A 19,129-nucleotide genomic window follows, 5' to 3' on the forward strand; every position below is an offset into this window, starting at 1 on the left:
GTGTAGACCAGGGCTAACTGTTTATGGAGGGGCAGAAATAACATGCAAACAACATGCCAAAGCATGTCTGACATTCAACATATGGAGCATAGCATGAGCCTTAGAAGCAGGTGGTTCAAAGAAAAATATAGGCAGATGAATCTGCTAGTTCAGATGTAAGTCTGTGACAACTGTCAGTAGGAACACAGGATGTGTCCTAAACACACTTTGTCCGGACATAAGATAGCATAAGTTGGATCTGCATAAAAGCTTGGATTTCTCCACCCTTCTCTTTGAGGAGATCTTAGTCTGGGATCATCTCTGTACTCTTCCATCTCTGTACCTTTTTCACAGAAAGCTTCTTGTCCAACATGCCAGATTTTGAAACAGGATGTTGCTGATGAGGCCCAGGAAGTTAAGGACCCAGTACTAGCACTCTAAGGAGTAGAGAAGGCATTTACAGGACGGTTATATGACCCAGGTCCTGAAGCTAGTCTCATTGCTTTACCCATTAAGTAAATCTGGAGCAGGGCTTCTCTAGATTTGCAGAAATGCTGGTCTCCCCTGCGAAATCTTTTGTGTACTTTTACCCTGTTCTATACAGACCAGATTTCACGGTCTGTGATGTGTTTTTCATGGCCGTGAATTTGGTAGGGCCCTACTTATCGGAGAAGATGTTCCAGATCTCTAGTGAATCATGCCCAAAGGCATGAGGCTGCAAGATGCTAAGTACCTGCTAAGAAGTGCTTGGAACCTTGCAGAAAATGGCAAGCTAATTAAGAACTTTAGGTTGTCCAACATAATACGTACTTTCAATTCATTATCCTCAGGATGTTCTAAGAAACATCATTCAATATCTTGAATCTTGTAAATATGACTGAATGTTTGCACACATTACTGCTAACAATAATTATAAAAGCAGCCAGAAGAGGCCTTGTGCAACATGGTACCTGGGCAGTAGCTTGATCACGTTGTGCTGTCATTCTATTCAATTCATCTCTAATTTTGTGCAAAATAGAATCTTTGTCCGTGAATTCCAGTTTTGTTTTCTCCAGCTGGAGTTGAGTTTCTTGAAGTTTGTTCATATGGAATTTCTTTTCTTTTTCTTGATCTTGTAGCTGATGCTCTAGTTCTTGAACTCTGGAGCTTAATTCTTAATTTAAAAGAAAAAGGATTAATATGATGCCTTCTACTTAAAAAGGTATTTACTGTATTAGTACTTTAAAGCAGCCTACACATTCTAATTAGACATATTCTATGCACTTGATAAGACTTCAGGCACCTATCAAATGCAAATAAAAAATAAAAACTATTTAAAAACTGCTTATCAGATTAAATATGTAGCAATATAAAAATTTTAAAAATCTATTATCAAATTAGGAAAATTGAAAGGCCTTTAAAAGTCTAGTTGGCACAATTTATGTTTATTTTTTGAGCTTGGATAGTGACTATAGATCAGTTTCACTTTGTTTTTTACTAGCTTCATTTTCCAATTTTTATGCATTGGCACAACGTTGCAGTGTTTGGGCCACCAATTTTGCAGAGGCTCTTTGTTTTTAAGAACTACCTCCACTGGAATTTTCTAAAAAGTTATTGAAACATTTCTGCTTGGTATTCAGTTTTGAAAAAGCTGCTTCTTAAGAAAAGCTATTACAAACCTATGTTTTGGGCCAAATTTAACCAAATAGTGTTCGTTTAGCTTATTCAATGCATGTCTCTCTTTTTGGAAGGGTCCTTTAGTAAATACAATCTATGGTCTTTTTTTCACATCACTAAAACATTGCGTATCTACAAATCAAAACTGCTTTTATCATGATACATGTGTGTGTGTTTGGGGAGGCTCAGAATCTATACAGTTTCTTTTCCACACACTTCAATGGAATTTTATACATGAAGAACAGTAGTCAGCAATTACAGATTATTAGCATGTGAAATAAATTATCTGATCATTCTTTCATGAGGACCTATTCCACTGGTACTCTAGCTGCAAACAAACAGATGGCAGCCAATAGCAGTTGAGAATTTTCCTTTTTTCAGTCTCTGACCCTTCTCCCTGCCCCATCCCCCAAAAAACCCTTCAGTCTTCCAAAGCTGAAACTTCAGTTTAGGTTTGCAATGAACTTTACGATGTGACCATGCATATAAGCTAAACATTGAATGAAAACTCTACCCAATTGAACTAACAGTAAGCAAAGGGTGAGTGTTTGAATTGATACAACTACCCTGCAGAACAGCATTACCATTTAAAAAATTATCTTTTCTGAAGACCACTTTCCAACAATTTGGCCTTAATTGGATTAAAGTAGAAATCTAAGAAAGGAGGCCCATCCATTCACTGAAAAAATGGAGGATCCAGACTGTCCTAAACACTTCCAACAATGTAACAAAATTAACCGACAGAAAAGCTGAAGACCAAAGACAGAATGACAGAGCACAAGTTATGAAATGGCCCTAAGTCACCTGTCACCTTTTCTGCTGAAGATAAGGTTCATCCTATAGTGTTTATTAAATGTCTACAAAGACTTCCGAGTGGATATCAGCTGAACTGAGGCTATGGCTACACTACAGCTTAAGTCGACATAAGGTATGTTGTTCAGCGGTGTGAATTAGCCACCCACCTGAGAGACGTAACTGACACAGACTTAAGCGTCAGCGTGGACAGCACTATGTTGGCGGGAGCACGTCTCCTGCCGACATAGCTACCATTGCTTGCGGGGCCTGGAGTAATTAAGCTGATGGGAGACCTCTATCACATCAGCTTAGAGTGGCTACACTAAAGAGCTTAAAGCGGAACAGTTGCACCAGTGCAGCTCTAAACTCTCTAGTGTAGCCAATGTCGGCGGGGACGGGAGGGGGACGACACAACACTTCTCAGTTGAAGAAGCTCCAAATGCTCATTCTACTATGGTTTTAGTTTAACCAGGCAAGGATCTCCATGAAAAATGACTTCTTGATAGAGCAGATTACTCTACAGAATCTTCCAAAGAACTAAATTCAAAACACAATAAAACAAGTCAGTTTATTACCTCAGTTAATTTTTCATACTGGAAAAACTTTATAAATCAATAAAATAATTAATAAACACGTATATAGTGTTTTTTACCCAGAGATCTCAAAAAGTCTTACAAGTTGAGTAAGTATTTTACCCACATTTTATATATAAAACAGCCTTCAATGAAGTCCTTAAACACAGAGGGTTTTAATTATCTTTAAAAAATGATGTTCTTATTTATAAAATAGATTTCAAGTCATAACTATACTTGCAAGATACCTTGGTTCTCTGTTTTTAACTGCTCGATGACAGAAGAATTATCACAATTGTCAGAGAAACTGTTGCTGAAATCTGTCTTCTTTGATCTTAAGCCACAGTGGCTTGGCGTTGCCTCTTGTTCCCATGGAAAATGGGATGAAGTAAAACCTCTCTTTAAAGGGGTTTCTTGACTGCTGGATGAAGGACAGCTTGGTGTCTTCTCTTGTTGCCACGAGAATACTGATGAAGAAGCCTGATGCCGAGCAATCTCTCTGTGACTCTTAGTACTTTGAGGATGAGAATGATTTATTTTCTATTTAAAAAAGAGGGGGGGAAAGCATATCTACCTTTACACAGCTGACAATTTATAAAAGAATTCATTCACTACTGTATGGTGGAAATAAGATAGGGCAGTAGGTCAAGCTGTCAGTTACAATTTTTGATAACAGAGTCAGCAACACAGATCATCCATCAGCACAGAGTACTATATAAATCACACCAGTCTGCTTTTATACCCCCAACAGTCAACTGACTGGAATACTTTGCCGATTAACATCACAGGCAGCTGAACAGGGTTGGGACAGTACTATCTGCAGTTCAAATACATCTAAGCTGGCCAGCATCTCAATGACAAGAAGTTTGACTTGTGGTTCCTTATACTGAGCATATCAGGTTTTTTTTGTTTTTTTAAGAGAGGCGTCCTATCAATTAACGCTGAGGTACTTCCCTCCACATTCCTCACAATCAGATCAGTTTTGTAAAGCTAGCTATTGACATGCATAACATTCATTTATGCACTTTGTTCTAGACTTACTGTAAATTATATCTGATACTCATTTGTGTTCTGTGGAAAAATATAGATACAATTTTAGACTATGGGCTCTATTCATCTCCAAATGTGTGGTGATCCCATTAGCAAGAATTCTACATGTAAATCGTTCCACACACAAGAGAGAGATTATTTGCACTTACTTTTACAAAATACCTGGACTCAAAAAACATGTTTAGGCTCTAATATCAGATATTTTTCTTTCACTAGACAATCTCTGTGTCCCTAAACCTCTGACAGCCAGAAGCCAGGACTGGATGACAGGGGATGGATCACTCAGTAAATTGCCCTGTTCTGTTCATTCCCTCTGAACCATCTGGCATCATCCAGAAGCCAGGATAATAGGCTAGATGGATCATTGGTCTGATCCATTAGGGCCATTATGTTCTAAAAATACAAGAAAGCTGCTATTGGTACTTACTGAACTTGGTTTTTCAATATGTCTAACATTTGAATGGAGTTTGTGACTAAAGCACTAGGGGCCCCAATACTGGTCCCCCAAAATTAACAAGAATGTAATCCCTGACTTCCGTGGCAGCACTATCAGTCTTTAAAACTTCAACAAAGGAAACACCAACTGAAAAACTTTAATGGGAATACTCCTGGATATTTACACTGAGTTTATTGTGTAAATAAACTTTTAAATTTACTAGAAGGTGATTGTACAAGTATTGTATTAATTTTGTTTGTAGCTTTTCAGTACACATTTCCTAAAAAAGGATTTAAGCATGTTGAAGTAGTATAAATATTCTTAAGGTGGTAAAACAACTGTGCCCAACTTGAGTAGGTTAGGTTTTTTGTTTGTTCTGTTTTTAAAACAGAAGAGGTCATTTTCAGATTTTGAATGCAAAAACATATACATTCCTCATAAATTCTATCCCTCTTTATAACTGTGGGTAATGAGAAATTCTCAGTCATGTGTGATTATTTAGATGAAAACAATATGTTTAAAAAATCCTTTTTGTGTATTCTGATTCGTACTAACTTTTTGAAAATGCTGTAAGGAAATTAACCATACCCACTGCTTACTCTTCTTAAATCTACACTTTAATCTCAGTGGCATGAACAGTGAGCAAATTTAATTTGACCAGTTTCCCTGAAAAATCATATGGCTAATTTTGAAGAACTGCACCTTTCTCCATTTCACACAATAAATGAGATTATAATTCTGAGATACTCTATACCCCATTTCAAATGATACTTACTTTAATCTGGATATTTCTCAGTTCTGCCTCCAGCCTTTTTCTTTCTTCAATTTCTTTATTGTATTTTTCTTGGAGTTCTTCAAACTTGGAATCTACAAATTGACAATGAATATTTGTTGTTAATCTGACTCATTTCATACATAATATCTTTCTTATACCATTTCTTATGCCTAATATTAGACAAGGGTGATAAAAGCAACAGCCCTCATTAACCTCTAGTGATATATAAAAGACAACAACTCAAGGGGAGTTCTTCGAAAACCAATAAACCTGAGTATTTCAGGGACTGAAAACTGAGATCTGGAACTCAGTGCCACAATGAAAATGCAACCACTAGACTGAGGGACCAATACCAGGGCTATAAGTGTATATTGTAATATCACCTGAATGAAGAATTTTTTCCCCATCGCTCCCCTGGAATTAACGTTCATTTGTAGCATGACTGAAATATCAGGCATTGAGATTCAGATATTCAAAGGAGCTTAAAAAGAAAAACCAGTGGGACTTGGACACCTAATTTCTTGCTAATGGGAATCACCACATATTTGAAAATCTCAGCTTAAAGTCACATCACTCAGATTCCTATCTTGCTTCTTTCCACTTTAATTCCTACATAACTGTAGCAGCCACTTTCTCAAGCAACACCATAGCCAGAATGCTTTGCATCTTCCGAAAGCATCTGAAATCTCAGCTTTCAAATGAGAACAAGGATTGATCTCCACTTCCAGTTAGTCAGGTAGCCAAATGCAAGTTTTTGGCAGTACCTTGTTTTAGTGTCCATGAAATGTGTATGTTTTGTATTGTAGATTCTGAATTTCACAACCCTAAACACAAACAAATTGTGTGATGTACATTGTCACTGGCAAACATTTTGAAACCTGAGCACTTACTACTAAATCCCTCAAGACCTCGATTCACCAGCCAGCGAAACTGAATTTCAATTATTTTTAATGAACCTTCACCTGAATATTTTGTTACAGAACATAATTAGGATGTACATATGTTATGTCTATATTAGTATCTGCATTTGTGCCCTCCCCTGAATCAAGACAGAGCATATTCTTGGACTCTCAAAGCACTCTCACTTAAATTCTTACATATTCACTCATGAGAACTAATTTTCAAATATTGGAAATTTATAGACATTAACAGATTATAAGCCAAACACATGGTCAGCTGTTTTCTTCATTCACCTTCTGTTTTCTTTTATGCTTCTGGAGTGACATGTACTTTCAAAGGAATTTACATTTTATTCAATTGCCTACTAGACACAGGGGGAAAATTACCATTGTGATTTTGATTTGGTGTTAAAGGAGCAGCAAAATTCTTCTGTGGTGTACTACTGAATGATAAGTCTCCTGTAATCAATGTTTGCTGACTTCTCTCAAGTTCAGATTTGTACCTGTTTAAAAGAAAATTAGAAGTTCAAGGAATTAGTTACAGAAACAAATAGGGCCCAATCATACATTTTTAAGAGCCCAAAATGCACATTGAATGGCAATTTTGGTTACTCAAGGAATATAAAATTGGGCACAATAAAGATATATCACTACAAAAATGATTTATATATCAATTCTAGATTACAATACGACACCTTCAAATAAATATTGGAATCTGTACTTTCACTTCTAGTGATATTTGATTGTTATTTAAATTTATTCTTATACGAAAGAGACAATTTGTTTATATTTTAGATACAGACTCAAGGTTTAAGATTTCAGAAGACTCAAAACGAAAAGAATTATACACAAAAAGGACACATGGATGAAAAGGAATTACAATGATTATACAGTATTAAGATCAGTCAGTTCTGATAAAGCTCCCTCTGCTGGACATTCACGAGACTGCTGTGTTTGGGTCCCAATATGCTAGATTTGTGCTCTTGAGCTTCCCTTGGCCTGAATAGGCTGCAGCACTGCCTTTTCCTTTGGCTTCTCTGGTACACTTCCAGGGCACAGGCTCTTAGTTCCACTTCACAGAAATGGGACCACACAACCTAGCTGTCTTAGGCATCCAGGCCAGCACTGACCCCGCCGACAAACACACCGGTTTCCCCAGAGCTCCAACATTGTGGGCACCCTGGGTACACAGTTCACCTCTTCAGTGACATGTGGTAGCTGAACACAGACACACAGACTTTACAAGCATTCCCAAAAACCACTCTGTTAGCAAGCACAATAAGTATTCAGATCTGGCCAAAAAAAAACAAAAAAAAACACCCCTATACACAATTCCCTGCCTCAATTTCTTCACCACTCTTAGAGCATTCTTTGTACCTAGCTCAGAGTCCTCTAGTTCAGGATTCTTCCTCTCTCTCTGCCCTCCTGCACATGGTTTCTCCTCTGAATCATGGAGTATCTGTAGTCTTTTCTCTCCTTGCCCCCCTCCCTAGGGTTAGTTAGAGACCCTCTTATTATCTTCCCCCACTTTCTCAGGTGACTCCCAATAAGCCTCATCAGCTAATTAAAGTACCTTACCGCAGATTCTGTTGCTTAGTTACCATCATGCCTAGAATTCAGATTTTGAAAAAACTAGTTTGGCCTGGATGGTAGCCCTTGCTTTGTCCCAGGGTGCTCCAGTTAAATGATCATCAGAGTTTAACAGTCTGTCATTGTTTGCTTTGTGCCCCCAGCACTTGGAATTTTAGTCCAAGATGGAGGTAAAAAGACAGAGGCTAAAAGACCCACATTCAAAACGGAGTTTGCAGTCTGACACAGGGTCCCCAATATCAAACAATTCATAAACTGTACATAGGCAGATTCCCCAAATGTTCATAATTAAATTGTTTTATTAAGATTCCATTTTATGAAGCTACTGCTATATGTACAACAATCCCCTTAAGGGTCATATAACCTCCAAACTCTTTATATTATATTAATGAGAGTGATAAAGTTAGAGCGTTAGGTCAACATTTTCAAGCCTGTCTCTCTAAAAAGTTGCACTAGAAAGCTGCAGTGGTAAAAATTCTGTTGTCATAGTGACACTGCCAAAACTATTTTGGCAAAGTGCATTTTACACTCTGCCACTTCTGCTGGCATGATATGTCTAAATAGCATTGAATTATACTGGCAAAAACACATTGCACTCTGGATAGGCATTCCAGTGCTATATTCCCAAAGACTCGGCATTCAAAGACTCAACTGAGAATAACTGGAAAATAAATGCAGAGGGTATTCATGGAACAACCACATCTGGTGGAGTGGCAGTTTTGAGCCTGTCTAATGAGCGGTGGGCCCGAATTGTCACAAAGCTGGGACAATCGGTGGTTCTAGAACTTTTAGATGCAGAAATTCATTCCTAGAGTTGCATGCTCAGCTCACCCCAATCCCTCAGCACAGAAACAGCAAGGTGAAAGCTGCCCTTACAGTGGGGAAACAAACGGTGATTGCCCTGTGGTATCTTACAACACCAGTTTGCTATCAATTAGTGGGGTAATCAATTTGGTGTTACAAAAAAAGATCAATGGTAAGGACACTCATCATTGAGGTATGCAAGACAATAAAGCATACCCTGCTGTACAGGGTAGTTAGGCTAGGCAATTGTGCAAAAAAAAAAAGAATAAATGGATTCAATAAGCTGGGTTTCCCTAAATATGGTGGGGTTACAGGTGGGGAATATATCCCCATTCTGTGCTCCCCCTGCCCAGCTTCTGAGCATTAAAAAAAAAAAAAAAAAAAAAGTAATTTCAAAATATATGCAGGCCTTGGTAGATCACAAGGGAAAGGTTGCTGACAAACACTAGCTGGTTCAGAAAAATTCAGGATACCCACCGTTTTTAGAAACACTGTGCTTTTTGACGTATTGAAAGCAGACTCCCCACTCCATCCAACTGGAATTAATGACGTTTCTGTGCCAATCATAGTTTATGGAAACTACCTACCCTTAATTCTCTGGCTCAAGAAACCATATACTAGCAAGCTGGACAGAAGCAAAGAAAGATTTGACTCTCACCTGTGCAGCTGAAGAAGGAATGTAAAGTGGACAGAGTTGGAAGACAATAAGATAGGTGGAAGGGTCTCATGCCAAAGCTCCATATCAACAAGTAAAACATTCTCAGTTCTTATGCAATGCACAGCATTCAGCACTATCTGATGAGACCCTATTGCCAGGGTGGATGAGTGAGGTGGACAGGCTGGATCTAAAATAGGCTAGCTAACAGTTGCATTGCTAACGCGGTTCAGGTAAGGGAAGCTTTAAAAGCTTACTTCGACAGTAGGTAATAGTTTAAAAGAAACGGGGTTAGGCTATTAATAGAACATGTGTGGGTTTTTTGAGATACACATGACTTTTAAGGAATTTGTTATTGAAGTATGGAAGATTGACAGTGTTTCTATGACCATCAGTATAGTACAGGTAGTGTATTTCTAGACTAAATAAAGGCTAGCACTTCTGTAATATACATGTATTGACTTTTTTGAGAGGTATGGAAGCCTTTCTGGTTGTATTACTTTCTAGCACTGCAATACCAAAGAGTCACAATAAAGTTGTACCAACTTTCAAGTATGTACTTTATTAACACCGCGGCATGCTAGACATTCAAAAAAAAAAAAAAAGAGAGATTACTTATAAATAACTTTACTAGCTATATACCTTGACTAGGTACAAGTACAACATGCAGACTAGATGTCAGTGCATCACAAATGACCGTATGTGTAATCAAAGTTCTTTGTTCCCTAACATGTTGTCCATGGGAGTAGAATACAGAGGGAACTGACACAAGGGGATGAGGTGTCTATGATCCCTGCCAACACCCCATATTTATCCATGCTTTGGAGTGGGTGAACTAATTCAGTAAGATCCTTAATGCTCCCTGATCAACAATGTATTTGAGCAGCTGGATCAGCAGCAGCATTTCTTTTTGCATCTTTGTCCTCCCTCTACTCCTTCAGCAGCTGTTCACACCCCTGCCTTATTGCTCTTGCATTTCACTTTTACACCTGCATAACCTCACAGAGCACGTCCTTCTCTGTGCACTTCCTTTTGGCTCGGACAGTGATCTGCACAGGTGTTAGTGGGATTCTCCTCAAGATTCTCCCTATCAAGGTTACTGATAAAGAGAGAACTGTTAGGTGGAGAGGAAGGGAGGTGGCCTTCCATGACATAATTGTTGCAGCTACTCAGATTTTCCTACCTTGTACATGATAACTATGTGGATTGCCTCTAAATTATTAAGGCAAAATGAGTGCTAGACCTTACATGGAGAGTAGAGCAGGTTTCTTAACCCAATGCCTTGGGGAGGGGGTGGGGTTCATTCCGATATATAAAAAGGATAGCATTTAATAAAGACAACTGCACTTAGCAAGGGGCCTGACTTCCTGAAATGATCCTAAAGTGGCAAAGAAGGAGCTGTTTAAGAGGCCTTAGTACGCCCATGGAAGCATGCAGCCATGCTGTTTTCTGCAATAATCCCCTCAGAGGTCCTGGCAAAGTGGCATGGGGATGTGTCATACCATGGTGGGCTGGCCAAAGCGTATCTTCAACATAATGTTTGGGTAAGCCTTACATACTACTCCCTGAAAAAAAGTTCGTGAAATTGTGCCCACAAACCAGAAAGCTTTGTGTGTAAAAATTAACAGGCTGCTCTGTCTGTACCTCAAAGCACCGCAAGACACCAACTGATGGCGTGCCAACTTGCTTCCTTTCTCTAGCCATACTGTTCCTTGAAATGTTTAAAATTGAACGTGTCTCCCCTTTGTGCCCGCTGTATCCGATCCACGTGGTATGTATGCACTTGCAGTTCCGGATGACTTTCCACATTGTATATACTGCCATCAGATCAGTAACAGTGCAGTGCTATCTCCACTGAAAGGAAGTGTAGGTCGCGTGGTCTTGAATTTCTAAGCCTAGAGTGCACTATGTTTCAGTTCATGGTTTATAGTGCTTTGTCAAGCTACATGTAATACCTTAAAGTGCAGATTTGTTATTAGAGAACGTGTACACATAGATTCTGTATGTAACTGTAATCCTAGGATATCAACTTAATGAAGCTAGTTATTGTCAATTGTGCCTCATTGACTTTGCTACAAACAATTCTGCCTCCTGTTACTATTGATGCAGTTAGAACCTTTGCAGTAAAAATCTTGTTTTAAAGAGACGTTTTCAGTACACGGTACGCTGGTCTGTCTTTTTGAGAGGAAGATTTGGGTACAGCTCCTGATAGAAACTAGGTGAGGGGCAGATCAATTTGGGAAGGTTGAGAATGGAAAAACCCACACCAGAGTGTCTGTTATGGATGACTGACAAAGTGGGGGAATGTGGAGTAATGGCTGACTGTTTGCAGCCATAATGGGTGGTATGCAGAGGATATATGGGAAATACCACCTTACTGTCTGCACACAAGTATGCATTTGCCAAAAGTTAAGGCATATCAGCAAACAATAGTTTATTTAATGGGATATTAACCACTTTCACCTATCACACTCTGCCTTCACCCAAGGAGGAAACATTGATGCATGTCATGGCTAGGTATGAAACAGCTCCTGGCTGTCACCTGCCTTGCTGTATCCCTCCTTGTCCCCACCTTCCTGGTCAGGGCCAGATACCTCTTGCTCATCCATTACTACAGGGAGGGATTACCTTCTCCTCACCATGACACGGAGTGTCCACAGGGTTACGGGGAGGAGGTAGGGCCCCTCCAAAATATAGTACCCAGCTCACTGAGAGACAGGTCATGCAGGTAGCTCCAAAATTCATCTTTTCTTCACTTTCTGGTACCACTGCCTCAGCTCCTTTTCCTTTGTGTAGCACTGAAATTCCTCTCTGACAAGGCTGAATTTTGCCATAGCCTTCACCCAATTGCTGTAAATATTCTTCTTCTTCCATCAGGAGTGCTGTAGATATGCCTGCCCATGCTCCTCCACACCCAGTGCAAGGAAACTGAGCACCCCCCTCTTGGAATGGACAGCAGCATGAGACAGAACTAGGAACCCACACTCAGTGAAAATGTAGCAGGGAACAAGAAACATATTGGCATTTAAAAGCGAGGGGAGGACAACTTCCAGGTTGCTGCACCCTGGACAGTGGAGTTCAAGAGTGTTACCAGACAGACAGTCACTCTGGAAGGGAAAGTTGCATTGTGGGATTGAAGGTAGGGACTGCTTATACTGGTACAGGTACATGTGCATCCACAAGAACTATACTGGCAGGGGACTTATTTCACTCTGGAAAAGAGAAATAATTAATGCCAGAGAAAGCAGAAGATTTTGTTGGAGTAGAGAAAATTAAATGTGGACACACACCAAGCTGTGCTATAAAAGATGAATTTTGCCAAGACAACTTTCAAGTGTTTAGGCACTTATTTAACAAAGCCTTATCTTGATAGGCAAAAAAAGTATATATTTTTTTCAATCCTGTTAAGCTAACAGGTTTGAAACATAAAACTTTTTTTGCCCAACAAAGAAAGGGCCAAATATTCAAATGTGCTGAGTAGCTATGAATTCCACTGAGCTCAGTAGGGGTTCCAGGTGTGCATTACATTAGATAATCAGAGGCCTAAAGGTGGGACTTTAGGAGCCTTGTTTTAGGCACCCAGGTTTGAAAATTTTGGCCACAAATTCAAACTATTTAAATATGGAATACAGTTAAATTAAAATAAGAAAGTGGACGAAGACAGTAATTTGACAGTCATCTACATGTTTAAGCAAAATAATATTTAAATGGGATAACAGCCACACTTAAGTTAAAGCAGAACAGTATGGTCTCACCTTTTAAGTTCCTGTTCTAGTCTTTCAATTTGTTTCTTGCTTGAAGTTAGTTGTCCCGCTTGATAATTAACTTGTGATTCTTTTACTTGAAGATCATGTGAAATTTTCTGCTTTGTTTTTTCAAGATTATCACACAATTCCATCAAGCTCTGGTTTTCTCTTTTTAGTGTTGCTCCTTCGTTTTTTTCATTTTCAACCTAATTTGATTAGTCAATTATAAAAAAAATTTTAAAAAATCTTATTTTAAAATTTTGATCAAGCCTGAGAATAAACCTCTTTATTCAGAGTGAAGCGTGGAGACCACTTACAAAATAAACAATTTCTGCTTTATTATAAAAGTAGTACTTGAATATTTTTATTCACTACATTTCAAAGGCCTGACACTAAAAATTTCAGTTACACACAAAGCTATTTTGCTATTCTAATAATGTCCATATCACATTTTTGAAAAGGCTTCCCTGTGTAACATTTAAAATCAAAATATAGTCACCACAAGTCTATGTTAATTTCCACCTAGGTATTAATATTAAAACGATTTCTCTAATCAGTGGAAGAGTTTATTGGCTATAAAAACACCTATCCAGCCCTTGCACATCATCAGACGAGCTAAACTGATACGACTCTGATCATCATCTTGCCCCTTTCCCTTCAAATCTGTCAATTTTAGCAACCAGTATTTCCTGAATGACTAGAATTAGAAATCAATGCTCAAGTTGCATTGCCTCAAGATAGCAGCTGGAACAGCCATGTCTGATTTGAAGTAGGGATGCAAGATAGTAATCAGAATAATGCAATTTCAAGATCCCTCTCTCATGATCTGTGTTACGTTATGTAGCATTGGAAAACAGATTTGATATTTCCAGCCTTTGCGAAGTATACTGCATACATTCCTATCCTTGATAGAATGGTCCCAAAAAAGCACTACCAGAGCAAGAGGCCAGTGACAGTTTAAGACTGAATACATAGCAAGGCCTGGATAGTGGGCTAGTGTAATTTTCATTCACTACTTTACACAGGTGTGAATCACTGCTCAGAGTGATTATTAGCACAAAAAACTGTTAGTGAGTAGTCTACATTTTACTGGTAAGTTAATTTTTTGATTGCAGCATAGACGTTATATATTAATCTGATCAGCTATAAACCTAGGTGTTATGGCTTTTTTTGACTAAAAGCCCTGATTAAATTGGAGGCTCTATGCTGAAGAGTTAAGTCCTTTTAGCTCAAGTGATAGTCTGTGCTAATAATGATAAGGTTTGAGGTTCAAACTATGCTGATGATGCATAAGTGGGGGGGTATTACAGTTGTACATAATATTTTTAAATTTTTAAGTGAAGATTGGATGTTTCTCTAGAAGATATGCTCTAGGAATTATTTCTGGGAGGTTCTGAGACTTCTGATCTTTTATATAACATCAGAACGGATGATCACAATGCTCCCCTTCTGGCCTAGGAATCTAGGAAAATAAAAGCAGCAATTTTTAATAGCCATTATAACAGAGTTTACTCCAGTACTTTAGAACCACCATACATATACAGACAAGTTTGTGTAAATTCTGAATGAGCCTGTTGCTGGGTACAAAATAAGTTGAGCTAATCGTTCACAAAATACCAATGAGTATCTGATATGAGAAACTGGGCGCAAATCATCAACATGACAATTTTGGTATGTTTATAAAAATTTTATATGAGTGATGAGTGTTCACAGATGTCCATTTGTAGAAATAATTTGTTTTACAAAGCACCCTGTATAATCAAAACAATTTACATAAAGGTCTTTTTAAAAAATTTTACTTTTTCCACTGTGCCTCATCAGATTAATGTTTGCACAGCACTCTAGACGCATTGTATAAGTGATGGTTTGCTACTACCGTAGCACCTAGGAGCCCTCGTCATGGACCAGTACCCCCACTGTGTTAAGCGCTGTACAAACAGAACAATAAGACGATCCCTACCCCAAAGAGCTTACAATTTAAGTACAAGACAAGGAAAAAGGGGAGAGTACAAGGAAACAATGAGAAAATATTGGTCACTAGGGTAGGCGACTTGTGTACTGAGACCACAGTCTAACTGTTGTCAAGTTTTTGTAGGCATCACAGCAAAGGATAGTTGCAAGGAGGGCTTTGAAAGAAGATGAAGGGACTTCGCAGATGGTTATGGGAAGCTCCTCCCAAGCGTAAGTTGAAAGTCAGCATGGGAGAAAGCACAAAGGTGCTTGTTGAAAAATTTAACAAATGGATGTATTATGGGCTGATTGGATGCAGGAGTTGACATTTCAATAGTGAATGAAAAAAGGATGCCTAGGTTGAGGTAGGCCATGAAGGAGCTTGGAAGTGAAGACAAGCAGCTTGTTTTTTGCAATAGAGAACAGAGGGGTGCCAAGAGAGGTGACATGGTCAAAGTGACAGGCAGGAGAATCTTTGCAGCAGCACTCTGAATGGATACGAGCAGAACAAAATTGCATTAAAAAGTTACATGGTGCATTAAAACTATTACCTTCTGTTTCTGCTTTTGCAAAGCTGCCTCCAGCGATTCAAGCTGAAACTGTCTTTGCTGCCGTTCTTTTTTAAGCTTGTCTAGTTGACTTTCAAGCTCTTGAATCTTCTGAAGGGCCCTTGTGGAAAGGCCTTCTTTCCACTCTTCCACAACCCAGCTCATTTTATATCTGCTTTTTTCCTTAATACAAAGTGAATATCACTGAACCTGAAACACAAGAAGAACATTACTAAAACTGATTTTTAAAAGGCTTAGGTTTCAAAATTTTGATGTTATTCGTTGAATGCAGTAAAGAATATGTATTTTAAAATTACTCCTCACTTTCATAATAATTAAGACAGGGTCGAAAGAATTTTACTCTATGAAACTGTTACAACGCTGGATCACATCCCGGTCTCTTGAACCAGGGTTAGCAATTTATATCTGGAGCATAACTTCTAATTTGACATTCTGATTCCTTAGGCTATATCTATACTAGAGACCTTACAGCAGCAGTGCTGTAAGGTCTCCCATATAGCTGCTCTATGCGGACAGCAGAGAATTCTCCCATCAGCATAATTAAAACACTCCCAATAAGTAGCAGTAGCTATGTCAGTGGGAGACACAGCGCAGCCCACATTGGCACTTTTGTTGGTAAACAACAAAAGTTTTACTGACAAAAGTACTAGTGGAGACATAGCTTATTAAATTAAGTTGGAAAAAGGAAAGTGACTTCCATCTCCTTTAGGGATAATTTTACCTCTACTGAACCCCACACTTGGAGGCATCTTTCCGAAATGCATCTCTACTATGTTATTTTTATGATCACACAAAAACAGTTTGCTAAAGATCTTTCCATTGATGTGTTGCTATGCATGCAAAACACACACACACACGTTCACTCTGACAGCCTTGCTTTCTCTGCTGAGAAAAATTATACCTTCATTTTAGGTGTCTGCTGTGCTTTTCTCTTTACAAGTTTTACAGTTTTTGGAAAGCAAAATAGCTGAGTAGTGGAATACAAAAATAGTTTATAAGCACTGTTTCTGCCAGCCTGAGGCAAGCACTCAAATGTAAACATGCATTCAACCGCTGTGCGTATTGATGCAGCTGTAGGATTACCTGTTTCTTCAAGATGAACTGTATTTTGATGTAATGGCAAATAAAATAATCAGATTTTTGAGATTATTAAGACAGAAAAAGTTTATTAGTTATGAAGCACTGCAAATAATTGCCAGGAAAACAGATACAGATTTTTCTTTGTTGAGAAGCTATTGTACTACCAAATGAAAATAAGCACTTAGGTATGGTGTACACTAACAAGTTAGGCTGATGTTAAGCCTAGTTGTCGACCTAGTTGTGCATGTGTTTACACTTAAATGTCTCTCCCACTGATGTAAGCGCCCCATTACAGCAACACAGTAACACCACCTCCCCAAGCGACGCTGAACCATGGTCAACGTACCTAGGTCAATGCAGAACAAGTATAGATGCTGTGTTACCTTTGTCGGCACTAACAATCCTCCAGCAGCTGTCCCACAACGCCTGACACTGACTGCTCTAGTCACAACTGCAAACTCCATTGCCCAGGGATCAGAGACCAGAATGCCACCCCCTCCCTGTCAAAGTCCCGCAACTTTTTGAAATGCCTTTTTCTTGACTGACTCCCTAGCATTTCTCCATTCCTGTATGCAACTGCCCAGCTGAACATGCCAGCCACATGTGCTCCAGCTTGGAGTTTACAGGAGATATTGGATCTCCTGGGCCTCTGGGAAGAAAAGGCTGTGTAAGCATAGCTATGGACCAGCCACAGAAATGTGGACACCTATGAGCAGGCTGCATGGGGGAAATTCAGGAGAAGAGGTGCGACAGGGACTAGCAGCAGTGCCATGTGAAAGCAAAGAAACTGCACCAGGCATATCAGAAGACCAGAGAGGCCAACAGTCAATCTGCCATCACCACCCCACAAACCATCGTGGATAACTCAGAGAAGCCCAAGCCACAGGCCCCTGGTGTGAACAGTGAGGACAAGGAGGTGGAGGGGAAGTGAAGGATGAAAACCATGCAACCGTGGGATGCAGCTATGCCATGAGCCAGGACCTGTTTGAGATTCCACCGCAGCCCAGTCAGTCCCAGCAGCTGAGCACAGGCAAGCCCAATGCAGGGTAAGGAACCTTAGGTAAGTGTTTGTTTTTCCTATTACAATTGTGTACTTAGGGCACAGCTATCGACTTTTCATTAATTCACTCAGAGAGGAAGTGGTACAACAAAGAGGTAGCATTATCTGCTTTTCATTCCCCCTGTAGAATTAGGCAAGAGAGGCTAGGTGGAGCAGTTTGTTTACATACTCAGGGACGGTTCCTTGTATCCTCCCGAGACAGTGCAATGAAGAGTATCTCCGTGAAAGTTTTAATCCTCTGCCAAAGGTTTGGGATGGAAGCCTTATTTCTTCCTCCATAGTAGGATGCTTTCCCATGCCAGTCCGTGATAACTTTGGAAGGCATCACTGCAGTACCCAGGCTAGCAACATGCGGACAGCTTCAGAACACCAGCAGCAGCTGTGCTCCCTAGATCTTTGTTACCCTCAGGAGCGAGCTATTACCTAAAAATCACCACCACCTGTAGAAAATGGTGCCAGTATTCAGTAGCATTGCCCTGAACTCAGTTTCATGCCACTGAGCAATTCCTTCACCCCTAGCAGGCTGTACTCAGCATGGCTGTTGCTCTGAGCGATGCTGTGCACAAGCACTCTAATGAAGTGTCAGTAAGTACATCTCGTTTAAAACTTTAGGGGAGCAAGGGAAGGGAGTTCTGAATTGTAACTTGCACTTTCCAATGTGACTATGGTAGAACCTCAGGGTTGGGAATGGAGGTTGTTCATAATTCTGAATAAAACATTATGGTTGTTCTTTCAAAAGTTTACAGCTGAACATTGACTTAATGCAGCTTTGAAACTTTACTATGCGGAAGAAAAATGCTGCTTTCCCTTTTTTTGTTTTGTTGTAAGTAGTTTACATTTAACACACTACTGTACTGTATTTGCCTTTTTTTTTTTTTGGGTCTCTGCTGCCAGATTATGTTCTTCCGGTTCCAAATATGGTGTGTGGCTGCCTGGTCAGTTCTTAACTCTGGTGTTTGTAACTGAGGTTCTACTATATATCAACAATGGTACCTATGTGTTTTATCTGAACCTGCTGCTGTTGCAGCCTTGAGAGGTTCCCTCTCCACACCCGTAGAACACCAGAGTAACGGACTTGTTACTGTACAGCGTGACAACTAATAGAATCGGTGACAGTGTAATATTTATAGATGTACACCAAGCACCACACAATTCCCAAAAGGCCCCAAAACAGCAGGACTAGGTTGAACACAGTACACAACGTATTACTATGGCTCAGTGTTAAAGTGCTCTTTCAAAGCCTCCCTGAGCCGTACAGCTTCACTTTGAACGCTAACAGCCCTCATGTCTAGCTAGTCGAGCTCAGCAGTCAGCCACTCCACCACCAACCTAGTGGCAACTTTTCCCCCTTTGCTTCACAGATATTATGCAGGACACAGCAGTCAGCTAAACCATGGGTCCCCCATCCCGAGATCCAATCTTGTGATTAAACATCACCAGTGCCCCTTCTATCTACCAAAAGCGCATTCAACTGTCATTCCACACATGCTGAGCTGGTAGCTGAATCTTTCCT

At 39.5% G+C, this 19,129-nt stretch overlaps 1 protein-coding gene across 2 annotated transcripts in view; it reads right to left on the reverse strand.

The window, feature by feature from the left end:
- The window catches only part of CENPF (centromere protein F), a 76,185-nt gene that overhangs the window by 54,666 nt on the left and 2,390 nt on the right, over nt 1-19,129 (reverse strand). For both annotated transcript variants that reach the window (XM_037895726.2, XM_037895725.2), the window contains exons 2-7: nt 15,459-15,665; nt 12,967-13,163; nt 6,550-6,665; nt 5,264-5,355; nt 3,251-3,542; nt 930-1,132 (exon numbers count right to left, since the gene is read on the reverse strand). In XM_037895726.2, the coding sequence (XP_037751654.1) occupies nt 930-1,132; nt 3,251-3,542; nt 5,264-5,355; nt 6,550-6,665; nt 12,967-13,163; nt 15,459-15,620 (1,062 nt within the window). In that variant the 5' untranslated portion in view covers nt 15,621-15,665. The remainder of the gene's footprint in view (nt 1-929; nt 1,133-3,250; nt 3,543-5,263; nt 5,356-6,549; nt 6,666-12,966; nt 13,164-15,458; nt 15,666-19,129) is intronic.

The sequence above is a fragment of the Chelonia mydas genome, chromosome 3 (genome assembly GCF_015237465.2).
Source record: "Chelonia mydas isolate rCheMyd1 chromosome 3, rCheMyd1.pri.v2, whole genome shotgun sequence".
NCBI lineage: Eukaryota > Metazoa > Chordata > Testudines > Cheloniidae > Chelonia > Chelonia mydas.